General features: G+C 42.9%; 1 protein-coding gene across 1 annotated transcript; it reads right to left on the reverse strand.

Moving 5' to 3' along the window:
• Positions 1 to 1261: 1261 nt before the first annotated feature.
• On the reverse strand, positions 1262 to 4518 carry LOC115006505 (alpha-2Db adrenergic receptor-like). Its single transcript, XM_029428794.1, has 2 exons — positions 4181 to 4518; positions 1262 to 2413 (listed from the first exon to the last, which is right to left on the reverse strand). Exons 1-2 carry the CDS (start codon positions 4490 to 4492, stop codon positions 1262 to 1264), a joined length of 1464 nt encoding a protein of 487 aa, XP_029284654.1. The 5' UTR covers positions 4493 to 4518.
• Between the last annotated feature and the right edge of the window lie 12642 nt (positions 4519 to 17160).

Here is a 17160-nt window from a genome sequence, read left to right on the forward strand (position 1 = left end):
AAGCCAAAACCACAGGCGGATTCAGGCTGTCTGAGGGGCAGGGGCAGAAGAAATACAAACGTTTTCTAGCATGTTCGGCAGCTTATATGGCTGTATAACTTTTTTTCCAGTGTGACCTAGAGGGCACTTTATCACACTCTAACACCGGTATTATACTCTGTGTTACTTCAGGTGAGATAATTTGGCAACTTCCGAGTTGTTGTTGCATGGCAACGAGAATGATGATGTAACATTGCTTTTGGCCTTGGACTTGTGAAGTCTTCTGCCACTTTGTGTTTGAAAGGATAAAAGCATCTCGTTGGATTATCATCCAAAATTAAAAGCAACAAAATACCTTTTTTTCACAATCTGCTTGAAGTGATTAAATCAACAGTACGCTTTGACGTTTTGAAGTTTGTTGTGTCAGTTCCCAGGTTGAGGCAGGATTCAGCACTCAGACAGTAAAGACGGCAGCCCACATCGGCCGGTACAGTTATTTCATCTTAAGGTTCAGAGCATAATTATTTATTGTTGTATGAGTCTGAGGTTTATTAAGCTTGGGTATATAACTCTCTTTTCTGTTCTTTCTCTTTTGTCTTTCTGTGTAGAGAGACAAAGCCCATCTGCTCGCTGCACATGCATGTTTAATGTCTTTGCCCCTGAGCTGTGCAGTGTCAACAGAACATTGCTGCTTCGTGAAAACTGTTAACTTTCATTCGACTTTCTGTTCTTTATGTCTTCTTGAAGTTAAAGTTAAAGTTTTGGGTGCTGCTGGTGTTTAATCACTGAGGGGCACAGAAAGCCATCAACAACTCATTGTTTGGTTTTTCCCAGTTCCTTATAAATCTGCTGTAGTGTCAATATAAGGTTTGCAGAGCCAGTCAGTGGGCTTCCTACAGTGCACATCTCCGCGCTCTGCGGGGAAGTAGTTCATAACCCTGTGGACATTTTCCTCTAATTAACATTCAAATTCAGGCAAAACCCACATTGTAATGTTGAATTGTTATTGCATCAAAGGAGCAGCATTGAAAACACTTCCACTCACAGTTTCATGTGTCATAATCATCTTCCTCCTGTTTACACTAAGATAGGAAGTGATTTTAATAAATGAGTTTCTGAGTAATAAATCAACACGCAAGCTGTATGGCAAGCCCTTTAATGTCAGTATGACAGCACAGTGGAAAACAGGATTAAAATGTGCGCACACACATCTGTGTTTGATTCTGTGTCTGTTTCTGTGTGAGGCCACTCACACTCACATCAACACACGTACATTTTCATCTTATGTTCGTTTATGAGTCTGGAATAAAATCTTCTTGAAGGCCCTCCTGAAGTCTCGGTTAAAGATGGTGTATATGATGGGGTTCAGGCAGCTGTTGCAGTATCCGATCCAGAAAAACAGTTTGAAGAGTGTATCGGGGATCGTGCAGCTCTCTCTGCAGACAGCGTGGAGACTGTAAGTGAAGAAGAATGGGAACCAGCAGACGACAAATGCCCCCATTACCACGGCCAGAACAAACGTGAAGCGCTTCTCCCTCATTTGTGCCACTTTGTTTTTGGACAGAGACATCTGCCTGCTGCGGCGAGGCACTGGAGACGGGAGGAGGAGGTGGTGAGAGCAGTTCTCCGATGATGCCCATGATATGGAGGCGCAGGATGGAGGAGGAGGAGGAGGCTTCAACCTGTTTGATGACCCCTCCGCGTCCTTCCGCTCCTCTGTTTTTGTACTTCCGCCGGCTCTCATGGGGAAGCGAAGAGCCGAAGAAAACAAGGAAGATGTTTTTATTTCGGTCTCGATGCTCCTCTCCTCCACGTGAATATCGTCCAGCTCTCCTCTCTTGTTGCTGCTGCTGTTGCTGTCAATGTTGGAAGAGCTGTGACGGTTGGCGGGCCGCGGGCTATCCAGCTCATACAGGGATTCACTGCAGCCGGCTCTTTGGCAGCTCCTGGGGCTGCCCACAAAGCAGGTCTCTGACTGCGATGGCTGCCGCTCCACCTTGTTCTTCGCCACAAACACGGTGGAGGCTCGCTGCTTGGCAACGCGGTAGATCTTGCAATACACAAGTATCATGATGACACCCGGAGCGAAGAAGGACACGAGGCAGGAGAAGAGGATGTACCACGTCTGGTTGTTGAGAAGACACTCCTGCATCTGTGTGTCACCCTCTTCCTCCTCCATCACCAAATCACCCTCCTTCTGCGTCATGAGAAGCGGCGGGGAGGAGATGACGATAGATATGAGCCACACGACGCTGATCATCGCCTTAATTCGTTTGGGCGTCCGTTTGCGGTTGTAACTAACGGCTTTAGTGACGGACCAGTAGCGGTCGAGGCTGATGGCGCAGAGGTGGACAATAGAGGAAGTGCAAAAGAGGACGTCCAGAGCCAGGTAGAAGGAGCACCAGGTGGAACCAAAGTACCAGTAGCCCATGACCTGGAAAGAGAAGAAACCAATTAACATTTTCCTGCAGAGGAACGTGGCCTTGAGGTGCATAAAGGATTATTGCGCCTAAAAAAAACATTTCAGTCAATATCTCATTACTGCCATGTTCACTGCAACTGTGTTTAGTTTGAATGAAAACCTCTCAGTAAGTTTTCCCCTGTGAGTTCATATCAGCCCTCTCAAAAATGTTTTAAGCCAACTATCTTTTCAGAGCGGCAAGAAACTGTAAAATAACGATCTCATTCCTCCAGAGCATGTGCTCTGTAGTCAAAATAAACTCTGTTTCAAGAGAAAGGTCCCATATTTGCCTCTTCTTCATAGATTGTTTTCTGAAAGAAAATATTGGACTTTCTCAGCTGCAGTGCAACATTTGGATGATGCTGCATTAGCTTTTCTGGGGAATTTAATTATCAGTAACTCCTGGTTGGGAATCACTGATCTTGAGTAAATGATTAATCATGAGAAAAACACGACTCATGTCCTCTGTGAGGCTGTACCTAGACACAGCAGTACCGAGAGCTAAAAGCTAACGTCAGCATGCTAACATGCTCACAGTAACATGTTGATGTTAAGCAGGTATAATGTTTACCATCTCAGTTTAGGGTGTTAGCATGCTAACATTTCGTAATTAGCACTAAACACAAAGTACAGCTCAGGCTAATGATTAGCTTTTTCAGGTATTTGGCAATGGCAGGTACAGTGTAGGACACATTTGACCTCATATTGGCACTAGATGAAAAGTCAGGAACACCAAAGTCATTAGGATTCATCCTGAGAGGAACATGAATGTCTCCAACAGTCCATGAGCTGTAAAAAACGAAACCAACAGGACATGAAGTAAGATTATGAGTAAACCAGACAGAATGGACTGCCAGACTGCCTGTGTTGTGAACAAAATCATGTATCGATAAAAGATTATCCTACAGAGAGGAAGAGCAACCTTGGTGAACCCAAATGTAGCAGAGCCCATTTACAGAAGACAGGAAACAGTTAGAGTCACAAGAAGTGCCTGATGTATAATGCAACACAGAAGAAGCTCCGGCTAGATTTCAAGTATTAATGGCTGATGAAAAGCAAGGACAAATCAGTGAACTGTCATTGCTGGGTGCAGAAAAGAACCTCACAGAGGAAAAAAACACTATACATTAATACGAGGAAGAAAAATATTTGAACTAAATTCTCTAGAATTATTCAGAAATTGGTAAAAGTCAAGATGGTCATACATTAGCCTATTGTCTGTTTAATGCAGCAGTAAAGAGTAGAGCGTTTAATAATTTTTCCAGATGAATTTGAACATTTCTCCAGCAACGACCATGTGTTCCCTTCCATCCAACTGCAACATTCAGCAGTGTAAACGCAGGAACAAATACGCCACAATCAGGTTGACATTTATGGTTTTGACTGAAATGTCTCAGCAACTGATGGATTTCCGTGAAATTTACAGACATTCATGGTCTTTGTGAACTTTGGTGATCCTTTAGCTTTTTATCGAACTCCATCATTGGGTAAAAATCTTGATTTGTCAATAATGGTTGATCTAAAATGTTGATTAACTTTACAAGGATCACTACAGCCTCACAGATCATGCTGAGATTCAATCCTCCAGCCTCCATCTTCAGATGTTATCCAGACAAACTAATTGTTGTTCTATCTGCATTTACACCTTTATTTATATGTGTTCAGATAAGATATCCAGATACAGATTGCATGTGAATCTCAGCTGCAAATGGAGAATTAGAGTAGAGTCTGTTTTCTCACCTCATTAGCCAAGGAGAAGGGGATGACTAGCGTCGCCACCAGTATGTCCGCTGAAGCCAGAGACACCAGGAAGAGGTTTTGAGGCGGCCTCAGGGCTCGGCTGGTAAAAACCGCAACCACGACCAGAACGTTACCCACTACAGTCCCCAGTATGATGACCGTGACCACCAGCACGATGAACACGGACGCCACCTGCGAGTGAGGAGGTAAAGGAGGAGATCTCGGCGAGGAAGAGGAGGTCTGGTTGATATTCTCCAAAGAAGAGTTTGGTGGTAAAGTGGCCATGACAGTGAATACTTCCGATAAATCCATCCTGGTTAAATATCTGACAGTATGATCCCCATTTTGTTTGAACTCCAGTGCATTCACTGCAGACAGATTGTCCTGATGCCAGCCAGTGAGGAAATAACAGAAAGTATAAAAAGGAGACGGAGAGTAAAGCCAGTGAAAGAAATCTGCCAAGAAATAAAGAATCAAAAGCTGTTTCTTTGGTTAAGGAAGCAAAAAAAATAATCACATGCATGTCTCAAAATCCTCACAGCACCACAGCTGCTGTCAATATTTCATCATATTGTAAAAAACATACTGCTTCATCTCAGCTTTCCTGCTGCGCGGAGAGAAGGATTTGCATGATTTAAATTAGTATTTGAAAAAAAGTCATACCTGTGAAGCACATCTGAGCCCAGAGGTTGACATACTAAAACAACAAGACTGGCATACTTATTTCCAATGAGATACGATGAAATGAGAAAAAAATAATAAATAGAAAGCATATGGCTACATGTTCTAGTTGGAAAGGACAAGGACAGAAACCCTATTTAAAATGCACAGTACACAGTACCGCAAGAGATCAATGTGGCAGAAAGAAAGGATCAAAAAGTAGAGAAGAAATAACTGAAAAAAAAGAGAGTGAATGGAAGAGGAGAGAGGAGAAGAGGAGGAAGAGGCGGTGCAAAAAAAAATCCAAAAGAAAAGAGGTAAAAGAAAAGCAGAGGTCCTCACTTTCATGCGAGTCGTTGCGCGCTGAGTGACACTGCTGCTGCTGCCGCTGCTGTTGACTGGTTGCTGCTGGAAAGGAGAAGAGAGGAGAAGAGAGAGAGAGAGTAACAGAGAGGAGAAATTAAAGGAACGAGTAGGAGATGCAGTGAAAGGAGAGAGGTGGAGAGTAAAGAAAAGGCCAGGAAAATGAGAAAGAAAAGAGAGATGGAGAAGTGATGAGAGGTGGATGAAGGGATAAATCTGAAGAAGGTACTAGACAGGAGAGGGGAGCACTACAAAAAGAGTGGGAGGCAGAGGAAGAGGAAAGGAAAGATGGGAGGGATGAGGAGAGGACGGGAAGGGAAAGATTAGAGAATGTGGGAGGAAAGAGAAGATATACATGGGTGACAAGAGGAGAGGGGGGAAAGGACAACAAAGATGGGGAAGAAAGACAGGAGAAATGAAGAAGAGGAGGGAGACAGGAAAGAAGAAGGATACAGGGATGACAAGAAGAAAGAGGAGGGTGAAAGAAAAGAAAGAGCAAAGGATAGAGAGAAAAAGATAAATATACAGGGATGAGAGAAGGAGGAAAGAAAGACTTGAGAGAGATGGGGAGAAGACGAATAAGAGGAAGGGAGAGGGGAAGAAAGATACAGGAGGAAATGTAAATAAAAGAAGACGAGAAAGGAAAGGGAAAATGAGACGGGAGAAGTAGAGAAGAAAAGTGGGACAGAGAGAAAGAGAGGTGGGTAGAAGAGGACAGGATAAGAAGCAGAGGAGAGAAAACCAGGATAGAGGAGAGGACAAGGAAGAGAAGAGAGGGGAAGAAAAAGAAGAGGAGGGAGAAGAGAAAGAAAGGAGAGGAGAGAAAATAGGGAGTGAGGAAAAAGAAATGAGGACACGATTATAAAGAGAGGAGGTTTACAGGAGTGTTGAGAGGAGGAGAGAAGGGTAGAGGAGACAGGAAAGAGAGGAGAAGAAAAATAGGACAAGGAAAAAAGAGGATAGGGGAGGAGAATCATCAACGATAGAGGAGAGTAAAAGAAAGAGCAGACATGAGGGGAGATGAAAACAGTGATACATGGAGACACAGACACAGAGATGATACAGGTAGGGGATGGAAGGAAGAAAGAGGCGATGAGAAGAGGGGGATTAGATTGAGAGAAAATGAAAGAATAAAAGAGACACAATTATATTTTTAGTGGTCATCAATCAATTCCATATATTCTGAGATGAGTGGAGAGGGAGTGAGAAGCTCTGTATTTAATCAGCCACTGATGCTCTTAAATTAGCCATCTGGCTCCTGAACAATGACATGTAGTGCATCTGCAGCGTGGTTACATTTCTCCTGCACCTGAACACAACACTGCACACTGTGACACTCACATGCCGTTTACATCAGCTTCAGAGGTTGTTGACCTCTCAAATCACACATCACAAAAGCCAGCGGGACGAGAATCCAGACTGGGAGGTAATCCCACGATGCCCGCAGCCTGTGGGCATACTTAACAACAGCTCAGGGATACTAAATATATACAGTATCATCTTCCCACTGTATCGACGCTCGCTGCTGCCAATTAGCTGGATAAACATCAACAAGCTTCCTCGGGCAGCGTTCACACACCGAGCGTGTTCAGAGCTTTTATATAAACTAAAGAGCATTCAGGGTTTTAGGTCGGTGGGAATAGCATAATGAAAATGTGCACGTCACCACCGATTGAATTTGGGGGTTTGTGAGGTGATAATGATGAGGAGCTCACTAACAGGATTTAGACTAAATTAATTAAATGATCCTCAAACTCTCTTCACACAAACAAAGAAGAGGCAACGTTTCAGTCTCTTAGAAGAAAGTAAACAATTCTCAGACACATTATATATACTACATATTAATGCGAACAGCCAGGTAAACAGTGTATGGATCCATCAGTGGTGGAAAGGCAACTAACATCTACCCAAGCCCTGTAGGCCAACTTAAAGGACCAGTGTGTAGTATTTAGGGGGATCTATCAGCAGAAATGGAATAAAATATTCGTAATTATGTTTTCATTAGTGTCTAATCACCTGAAACTAAGAATTATTGTGTTTTCCTTCACTTAGAGCCCTTTGTGTGTACATACGGAGCGGGTCCTCTTCCACCATGTTTCTACATTAGAACGGAATAACCAAACTCTAGCTCTAGAGAGGTCCTTTCACATTTTTACATTACCTGAAGGTCAACAGAGTTCTCCGTCACGCTTGTAAAACTACAGTGACATGAGCCGCAGAGTGCAAAATCATGCCATCACTGCCAGTCCCTGCCTGAATGTTGTTGCTCCTAAAGCAGTGTTATTGTAAGGATGGCTTCAGCGAGCCGAAGGTCCTGAAAGAAACCGTACTTTTGAATATTTCCATTTTATGCTACTTTATACTTCTACTCCATAGGGCAATATTCTTTGTTTTACTCCACTACAATAGTCTGACAGTGTTACTATGCTGATTTAGAGTTCATTTCAGAAAAAGTCTCAGTAGTTTACTAAAACAGCTGGTCACTGTAGTTTTGCAGTTAACAGAAGGAAGTGTTGCATTTGTTGGGGACTATTTTCAGCAGCGGATCAATGAACGTCACTCGAAAAAAAAAAAAAACAAATTACCTTCATTCACACTGCAGATTCGTTCCTTTTCCCTAGACATAACTGGCTCCTCTGAGGATTTGGGATGGCAGGCAGCTCGCGGTGCAAAGCTGGTCGTTTTGTTTATGTGAGTTGATGAGTTTTGTCTGCTGTTAACATTTGCACACCGTGATTAAAGTGAAGTTGGTTTTCATTACACCATTTGGCATGCCTCAAACTGATATCTTTCCATCTGGCACAGATTGCAACCAAGATTCTGGGTTCAGTCCTCCGAGCACTTTAGTAAAACAATCTGAAGCCTGCCAGAATATAAGAGGATGGGAATACGATGTAGACCATGTGCTGCTCTTATTTTGTCCTCTACCTCACGCAAACTATTTGCTCTTTATCTGCATCCAATATAAAAGCCAAAACCACAGGCGGATACAGGCTGGTCTGAGGGGCAGGGGCAAAAGAAATACAAACGTTTTCCTAGCATGTTCGGCGCTTATATGGCTGTATAACTTTTTTTTTCCAGTGTGACCTAGAGGGCTCCTTATCACACTCTAAACCGCCGTATTATACTCTGGTGTTACTTCAGGTGAGATAATTTGCAACTTCCGAGTTTTGTTGTGCATGGCAACGAGAAGAGAGTATGTCACTTGCTTTTGGCCTTGGACTTGTGAAGTCTTCTGCCACTTGGTGTTTGAAAGGATCAAAACATCTCGTTGGATATCATCTCAAAATTAAAAGCAACAAATACCTTTTTTTCACAATCTGCTTGAAGTGATTAAATCAAAACAGTACGCTTTGACGTTTTGAAGTTTTGTTGTGTCAGTTCCCAGTTGAGGCAGAATTCAGCACTCAGACGTAAAGACGGCAGCCCACATCGGCCGTTACAGTTATTTCATCTAAGGTTCGAGCATAATTATTTATTGTTGTATGAGTCTGAGGTTTATTAAGCTTGGGTATATAAACTCTCTTTTCTGTTCTTTCTCTTTTGTCTTCTGTGTAGAGAGACAAGCCCACTCTGCCTCGCTGCAATGCATGTTTAATGTCCTTTGCCCCTGAGCTGTGCAGTGTCAACAGAACATTGCTGCTGCTCGGAAAACTGTTAACTTCATTCGTCTTTCTGTTCTTTATGTCTTCTGAGTTAAAGTTAAAGTTTTGGGTGCTGCTGGTGTTTAATAATCCGGAGGGCACAGAAGCCATCACAACTCATTGTTTGGTTTTTTCCCAGTTCCTTATAATCTGCTGTAGTGTCAATATAAGGTTTGCAGAGCCACTCCAGTGGGCTTTCCTACAGTGCACATCTCCGCGCTCTGCGGGGGAAGTAAGTTCATAACCCTGTGGACATTTTCCTCTAATTAACATTCAAATTCAGGCAAAAGCCCCACTTGTAGGTTGAATTGTTATTGCAATCAAAGGAGCAGCATTGAAAAACACTTCCACTCACATTTTCATGTGTCATACATCTTCCTCCTGTGTTACACTAAGATAGAAGTGCTTTTTAATAAATGAGTTTCTGATAATAAATCAACACGCAAGCTGTATGCAAGCCCTTTAATGTCAGTATGACAGCACAGTGGAAAACAGGATAAAATGGGCGCACACACATCTGTGTTTTGATTCTGTGTCTGTTTCTTGGTGAGGCCACTCACACTCACATCAACACACGTACATTTTCATCTTATGTTCGTTTAATGAGTCTGGATAAAACTTCTTGAAGGCCCTCTCTGAAGTCTCGGTTAAAGATTTGTATATGATGGGGTTCATGCACTTTTGCAGTATCCGATCCAGAAAAACAGTTTTGAGAGTGTATCGGGGATCGTGCAGCTTCTCCTGCAGACAGCGTGGAGACTGTAAGTGAAGAAGAATGGGAACGCAGCAGACAAAATGCCCCCATTACACCCGGCACACACTGAAAGCGCTTCTCTCCTCTCATTTTGTGCCACTTGTTTTTGGACAGAGACATCTGCCTGCTGCGGCGAGGCACTGGAGACGGAGGAGGAGTGGTGAGCGTTTCCTCCGATGATGCCCATGATATGGAGCGCAGGGGGAGGAGGAGAGGAGGCTTCAACCTGTTTGATGACCCCTCCGCGTCCTTCCGCTCCTCTGTTTTTTGTACTTCCGCCGGCTCTCATGGGTGCGAAGAGCCGAAGAAAACAGGAGATGTTTTTATTTCGGGTCTCGATGCTCCTCTCCTCCACGTGAATTCGTCCAGCTCTCCTCTCTTGTTGCTGGCTGCTGTTGCTGTCAATGTTGGAAGAGCTTGACGTTGGGGCGGCCGCGGGCTATCCAGCTCATACAGGGATTCACTGCAGCCGGCTCTTTGGCAGCTCCTGGGGCTGCCCACAAAGCAGGTCTCTTGACTGCGATGCTGCCGCTCCACCCTTGTTCTTCGCCACAAACAAGGTGGAGGCTCGCTGCTTGGCACCGCGGTAGATCTTGCAATACACAAGTATCAATGATGACACCCACGCGAAGAAACACGAGGCAGGAGAAGAGGATTACCACGTCTTGTTGTTGAGAAGACACTCCTGCATCGTGTGTCACCCCTCTTCCTCCTCCATCACCAAATCACCCTCCTTCTGCGTCATGAGAAGCGGCGGGAGAGGATGACTATATATGACCACCGACGCTGATCATCGCCTTATTCCGTTGGGCGTTCCCGTTTGCGGTTGTAACTAACGGACTTAGTGACGGACCAGTAGGGTCGAGGCGATGGCGGCAGAGGTGACATAGAAGGAAGTGCAAAAGAGACGTCCAGAGCCAGGTAAAGGAGCACCAGTGGATCCAAAGTACCAGTAGACCCATGACCTGAAAGAGAAGAAACCAATTAAACATTTTCCTGCAGAGGAACGTGGCCTTGAGGGTGCATAAAGGATTATTGCGCCTAAAAAAACATTTCAGTCATATCTCATTACTGCCATGTTACTGCAACTGTGTTTAGTTTGAATGAAAACCTCTCAGTAAGTTTTCCCCTTGAGTTCATCTCAGCCCTCTCAAAATGTTTTAAGCCAACTAATCTTTTCAGAGCGGCAAAAAAAAAAAACTGAATACGATTCATCCTCCGAGCATGTGCTCTGTAGTCAAAATAAACTCTGTTTCAAGAGAAAGGGTCCCATATTTGTCTTCTCTCATAGATTGTTTTCTGAAAGAAAATATTGGACTTTCTCAGCTGGCAGTGCAACATTTGGATGATGCTGCATTAGCTTTTCTGGGGAATTTAATTATCAGTAACTCCTGGTTGGGATTCACTGATCTTGAGTTAAATGATTAATCAATGAGAAAAACACGACTCATTCCTCTGGAGGCTGTACCTAGACACAGCAGTAGACCGAGCTAAAAGCTAACGTCGCATGCTAACATGCTCACAGTAACATGTTGAGGTTAAGCAGGTTAATGTTTACCTCTCAGTTTATGGTGTTAGCCAGGCTAACATTTCGTACTTAGCACTAAACACAAAGTACAAGCTCAGGCTAATGATTAGCTTTTTCCAGGTATTTGGCAATGGCAGGTACAGTGTAGGACACATTGACCTCATATTGGCATCAGAATAAAGTCAGGAACACCAAAGTCATTAGGATTCATCCTGAGAGGAACATGAATGTCTCCACAGTCCATGAGCTGTAAAAAAACGAAACCAACAGGACATGAAGTAAGATTATGAGTAAACCAGACAGAATGGACTGCCAGACTGCCTGTGTTGTACAAAATCATGTATCGATAAAGATTATCCTACAGAGAGGAAGAGCACCTTGGTGAACCAAATGTAGCAGAGCCCATTTACAAACCAGGAAACAGTTAGAGTCCAATAGTTGCCTGATGTATAATCAACACAGAAGAAGCTCCGGCTAGATTTCAAGTATTAATGCTGATGAAAGCAAGGACAAATCAGTGAACTGTCATTGCTGGGTGCAAAAAGAGCCTCACAGAGGAAAAAACACTATACATTAATACGAGAAGAAAATATTTGAAACTAAATTTCTCTAGAATTATTCAGAAATTGGTAAAAGTCAAGATGGTCATACATTAGCCTATGTGCTGTTTAAATGCCAGCAGTAAGAGTAGAGCGTTTAAATAATTTTCCAGATGAATTTGAACATTTCTTACCAGCAACGACCATGTGTTCCCTTCCATCCACTGCAACATTCAGCATGTAAACGCAGGAACAAATACGCCACAATCAGGTTGACATTTATGGTTTTGACTGAAATGTCTCAGCAACTGATGGATTTCCGTGAAATTTACAGACATTCATGTGTCTTTGTGAACTTTGGTGATCCTTAGCTTTTTTATCGCATCCATCATTGGGTAAAATCTTATTTTCAATAGGGTTGATACTAAAATGTTGATAACTTTACAAGGATACCTACACCTCACAGATCATGCTGAGATCAATCCTCCAGCCCAATCTTCAGATGTTTCCCGACAAACTAATTGTGTTCTAATCTGCATTTCAATCACCTTATTTACATGTGTTCAGAAAGATATCCAGATACGAGTGCATGTGAATCTCAGCTGCAAATGGAGAAATTAGAGAAGTCTGTTTTCCACCTCATTGAGCCAAGGAGAAGGGGATGACTAGCGTCGCCACCAGTAGATGTCCGCTGAAGCCAGAGACACCAGGAAAGGTTTGAGGCGGCCTCAGGGCTCGCTGGTAAAAACCGCAACACGACCAGAACGTTACCCACTACCAGTCCCCAGTATGATGACCGTGACCACCAGCACGATGAACCACGGACGCCACCTGCGATGTGAAGGAGGTAAAGGAGGAGATCTCGGCGAGGAAGAGAGGTCTGGTTGATATTCTCCAAAGAAGAGTTTGGTGGTAAAGTGGCCATGACGTGAATACTTCGATAAATCTCCTGGTTAAATATCTGACAGTATGATCCCCTTTTGTTTGAACTCCAGTGCATTCACTGCAGACAGATTGTCCTATGCCAGCCAGTGAGGAAATAACAGAAAGTATAAAAAGGAGACGGAGAGTAAAGCCAGTAAAGAAATCTGCCAAGAAATAAAGAATCAAAGCTGTTTCTTTGGTTAAGGAAGCAAAAATAATCACATGCTTTCTCAAAATCCTCACAGCACCACAGCTGCTGTCAATATTTCATCATATTGTAAAAACATACTGCTCTCATCTCAGCTTTCCTGCTGTCGGCGGAGAGAAGGATTTGCATGATTTAAATTAGTATTGAAAAAAGTCATAACCTGGTAAGCACATCTGAGCCCAGAGGTTGACATACTAAAACCCAACTGGCATACTTATTTCAGGAGATACGATGAAATGAGAAAAAAATATAAATAGAAAAGCATATGGCTACATGTTCTAGTTGGAAAGGACAAGGAAGAAACCCTATTTAAAATGCACAGTACACAGTACCGCAATAGATCAATGTGGCAGAAAGAAAGGATCAAAAAGTAGAGAAGAAATAACTGAAAAAAAGAGAGTGAATGGAAGAGGAGAGAGGAGAAGAGGAGGAAGAGGCGTGCAAAAAAAAATCCCAAAGAAAAGAGGTAAAAGAAAAGCAGTCCTCACTTTCATGCGAGTCGTTGCCGCTGAGTGCACTGCTGCTGCTGCCGCTGCTGTTGGACTGGTTCTTTGCTGCTTAACATAATTCTGGCTTGTAGCTGATCATTAACACCCACACAGTCATTAACACCCACACAGTCAGAGACTAGGTAATGTATTGTGGATGTGTTGACCTTGTGTCATCGCTCCACGTGGCAGGAGAAGAACCATTGAGTTCCTCAGTGTGGCTGTGAGCCTCAGACCAACAAGCCAAGCAACTGCAGGATTTTAACATAACCAGCACCTCCTACATGCATTCAAATGAACGCTCAACAATGTCAGTTTCAGGCTTATGAAACATCAACTGGAGGTCTTTTAACACTCTGGGTATGGCAGAGCTTCTCTGGGCACGAGACAGTAATGATACAGAACTCTTGAAGATGATGACAAAGCTGTCTGCAGCCTCCCTGCTAAAACTATTTCATGTTGATTCGGTTTTTAGAGCTCATTAAATGTCGGCTCAAATGAGTGCAAGTTAAAGGATACCTCTTTGTAGTCAAAACCTATTATTATCTCCGCCAAGGGATCATGAGTACGTGCGTGTGAGGGCATCTCATCTTTTGTCTAGTGCTAACCTCCAATATTGCTGCATCTGTTCATATTTCGTGTGCTCATTTTGTGTCCTTGTATGCTCAAGAAACTCTCGTGCTTTCAGTGACTTGACACATTCTCTAAACAAATGCTAAACATATCCCTGCTTTATACCCTTGTTGACTGCTGACTCCTCACTACTCCCCTCAACCGGTACTTGGCGCAAGTGAGCAACAACAACACCGTCAGTTTGGTCTGTTTTGGACGTCGGGTTTGGCTTAGCTAACAGCTAACGGAACTGGACACACTGCTCAGTACGTCGCGGGGGGGAAACAGCTTGGTGAGTTTTATCTGGCTAACAGCTTTTCACTTATTGGATATCAGACCTGCGTTACTGATCTACATATGATTCATATAAATATGCAGTATTCATTTTAGTAATCGGTCATGTCACTGCTGCAAAGAAGCGAGTTAGCTAGCGTCTTAGCACGGAGGCCCAGTGGCTGCTCTACACATTGCTTGCGGGGGCAAGACGAAAACTTGAATTCAGTTGTACGGTTTTTGACTGTTGAATAAGGACAAAAAGTATAAGACTATTTGCTTTCTTGAGATTTTGTGAGTTATTTTGTTTATTTATTATACTAAAGAAGCTAAAAAAGATTATGAAACGTAACGGTTCGCTGCTCGAACAGCAGATCTCACAGTAACTGCGGGACGTTTCTAAGAAGCCTCTACTGAGTGCACCTTTGTAGTTACGTAGTGCAATGGTGAGATAACCATTGTAACCATTGAGAGGGAAATATGCTAAGTATTTAAATGATCACTTTGGACAACAGAAACAAGGCAAACACTTGCCAGACCACAAGGTATCAACTGCAATATGAATAGTACATTTGCAAATTAATACACATACATTGTGTATTTTGAAGAGTTTCAGTGGCAGGATAGCAAACTGAGCATCCAGCAACACAACATCACCTGCAACCAAGCAGAAGCCATAAATGGCAATATTTAATCTCCAGTGGTGGAAAGTACTTGAGTACATTTAGGGGAGTTTTTTTCTTGTCACTGTCGCACTGCTTGCTCACGGGGAATGTTATGTTGGGTCTCTGTAAATTAAAGCGTGTGATCTAGACATGCTCTTTATGGAAAGTGTATTGAGATAACTTCTCTTATGATCTGGTGCTATAAATTGACTTGACCTGACTTGACATTTCTTTGACAGCTTGAGTTACTGTGCAGATTCTACGATACCTCGCTTATACGGCAGCATAATGGCGAGTTGAAATCTCCGTCCGACAGCAAACACAGAAAAACTGTCCGTCTGTCCCGCACCATATAAACTCAGGGCTGATTGACAACCATGAGTATAATTGGATGTTACTAACCACTCAGTTGTGAAGGAGCCAATTATTGTGAAGCAAACATTATTCCAAAGAGCTGATGCCAATCTTCTAGGAGCTAGTTTTCAGTTCCAGAAGATAAAAAGTTGTTGGAATGATCTGGGAGTATACTCAGTGGAGACGCTGACAGGACTTTTGATTCTGCATTCGGTAGAGGAGAATAAACCAGGGACTTTAATCTGCTCCAATTCTGTTTCAGTTTAAGAGATCCGACCAGTCAGCGCAAGAAACAAGACTTTAAGCTGTTATGTTAAGAGTGGTTTCCTGCACATGTAGGTCTGAAGAGAAGGTGGACAGGATATAAAACAAGGTACAGAGAGACACGATTTACAAGTCCTATTTAGAAGATCAGAGGTCAAGGCTAAAGTTTTTGAGTAAAGTAGTATAAGAGAGGTGGCGGTAATGCAGCTAATATGCTGGTTGCCAACCGCTCATGAAACCCAAAAAGAAGAATAACTAGCGCACAAACTAAGGGTTGTCATGTAGTCTCATTTAGAGTCATTTAGTGACTGCAGACAGGCTACATTAAACTCCTGACAGTGTCATAAATGTAGGACCAAAATCACACAATGTTATCGCTACTACAACGCTTCTAAACAAATGAACGTCACTGAAAAAAAAACAAATTAACCTTAAATTCACACTGCAGATTCGTCTCTTTTCCCTAGACATAACTGGCTCCTCTTGAGGATTTTGGATGCAGGCAGCTCGCGGTGCACAGCTGGTCGTTTTGTTTTATGTGAGTTGATGACGTTTTGTCTGCTGTTAACATTGTAGCACCGTGATTAAAGTGAAGTTGGTTTTCATTACACCATTTGGCATGCCTCAAAACTGATATCTTTCCATCTGACACAGATTGCAACCAAGATTCTGGTTCAGTCCTCCGAGCACTTTAGTAAAACAATCTGAAGCCTGCCAGAATATAGAGAGGATGGGAATACGATGTAGGACCATGTGCTGCTCTTTATTTTGTCCTCTACCTCACGCAAACTATTTGCTCTTTATCTGCATCAAATATAAAAGCCAAAACCACAGGCGGATTCAGGCTGTCTGAGGGGCAGGGGCAGAAGAAATACAAACGTTTTCTAGCATGTTCGGCAGCTTATATGGCTGTATAACTTTTTTTCCAGTGTGACCTAGAGGGCACTTTATCACACTCTAACACCGGTATTATACTCTGTGTTACTTCAGGTGAGATAATTTGGCAACTTCCGAGTTGTTGTTGCATGGCAACGAGAATGATGATGTAACATTGCTTTTGGCCTTGGACTTGTGAAGTCTTCTGCCACTTTGTGTTTGAAAGGATAAAAGCATCTCGTTGGATTATCATCCAAAATTAAAAGCAACAAAATACCTTTTTTTCACAATCTGCTTGAAGTGATTAAATCAACAGTACGCTTTGACGTTTTGAAGTTTGTTGTGTCAGTTCCCAGGTTGAGGCAGGATTCAGCACTCAGACAGTAAAGACGGCAGCCCACATCGGCCGGTACAGTTATTTCATCTTAAGGTTCAGAGCATAATTATTTATTGTTGTATGAGTCTGAGGTTTATTAAGCTTGGGTATATAACTCTCTTTTCTGTTCTTTCTCTTTTGTCTTTCTGTGTAGAGAGACAAAGCCCATCTGCTCGCTGCACATGCATGTTTAATGTCTTTGCCCCTGAGCTGTGCAGTGTCAACAGAACATTGCTGCTTCGTGAAAACTGTTAACTTTCATTCGACTTTCTGTTCTTTATGTCTTCTTGAAGTTAAAGTTAAAGTTTTGGGTGCTGCTGGTGTTTAATCACTGAGGGGCACAGAAAGCCATCAACAACTCATTGTTTGGTTTTTCCCAGTTCCTTATAAATCTGCTGTAGTGTCAATATAAGGTTTGCAGAGCCAGTCAGTGGGCTTCCTACAGTGCACAT

The sequence above is a fragment of the Cottoperca gobio genome, chromosome 3 (genome assembly GCF_900634415.1).
Source record: "Cottoperca gobio chromosome 3, fCotGob3.1, whole genome shotgun sequence".
NCBI classification, from domain to species: Eukaryota; Metazoa; Chordata; class Actinopteri; order Perciformes; family Bovichtidae; genus Cottoperca; species Cottoperca gobio.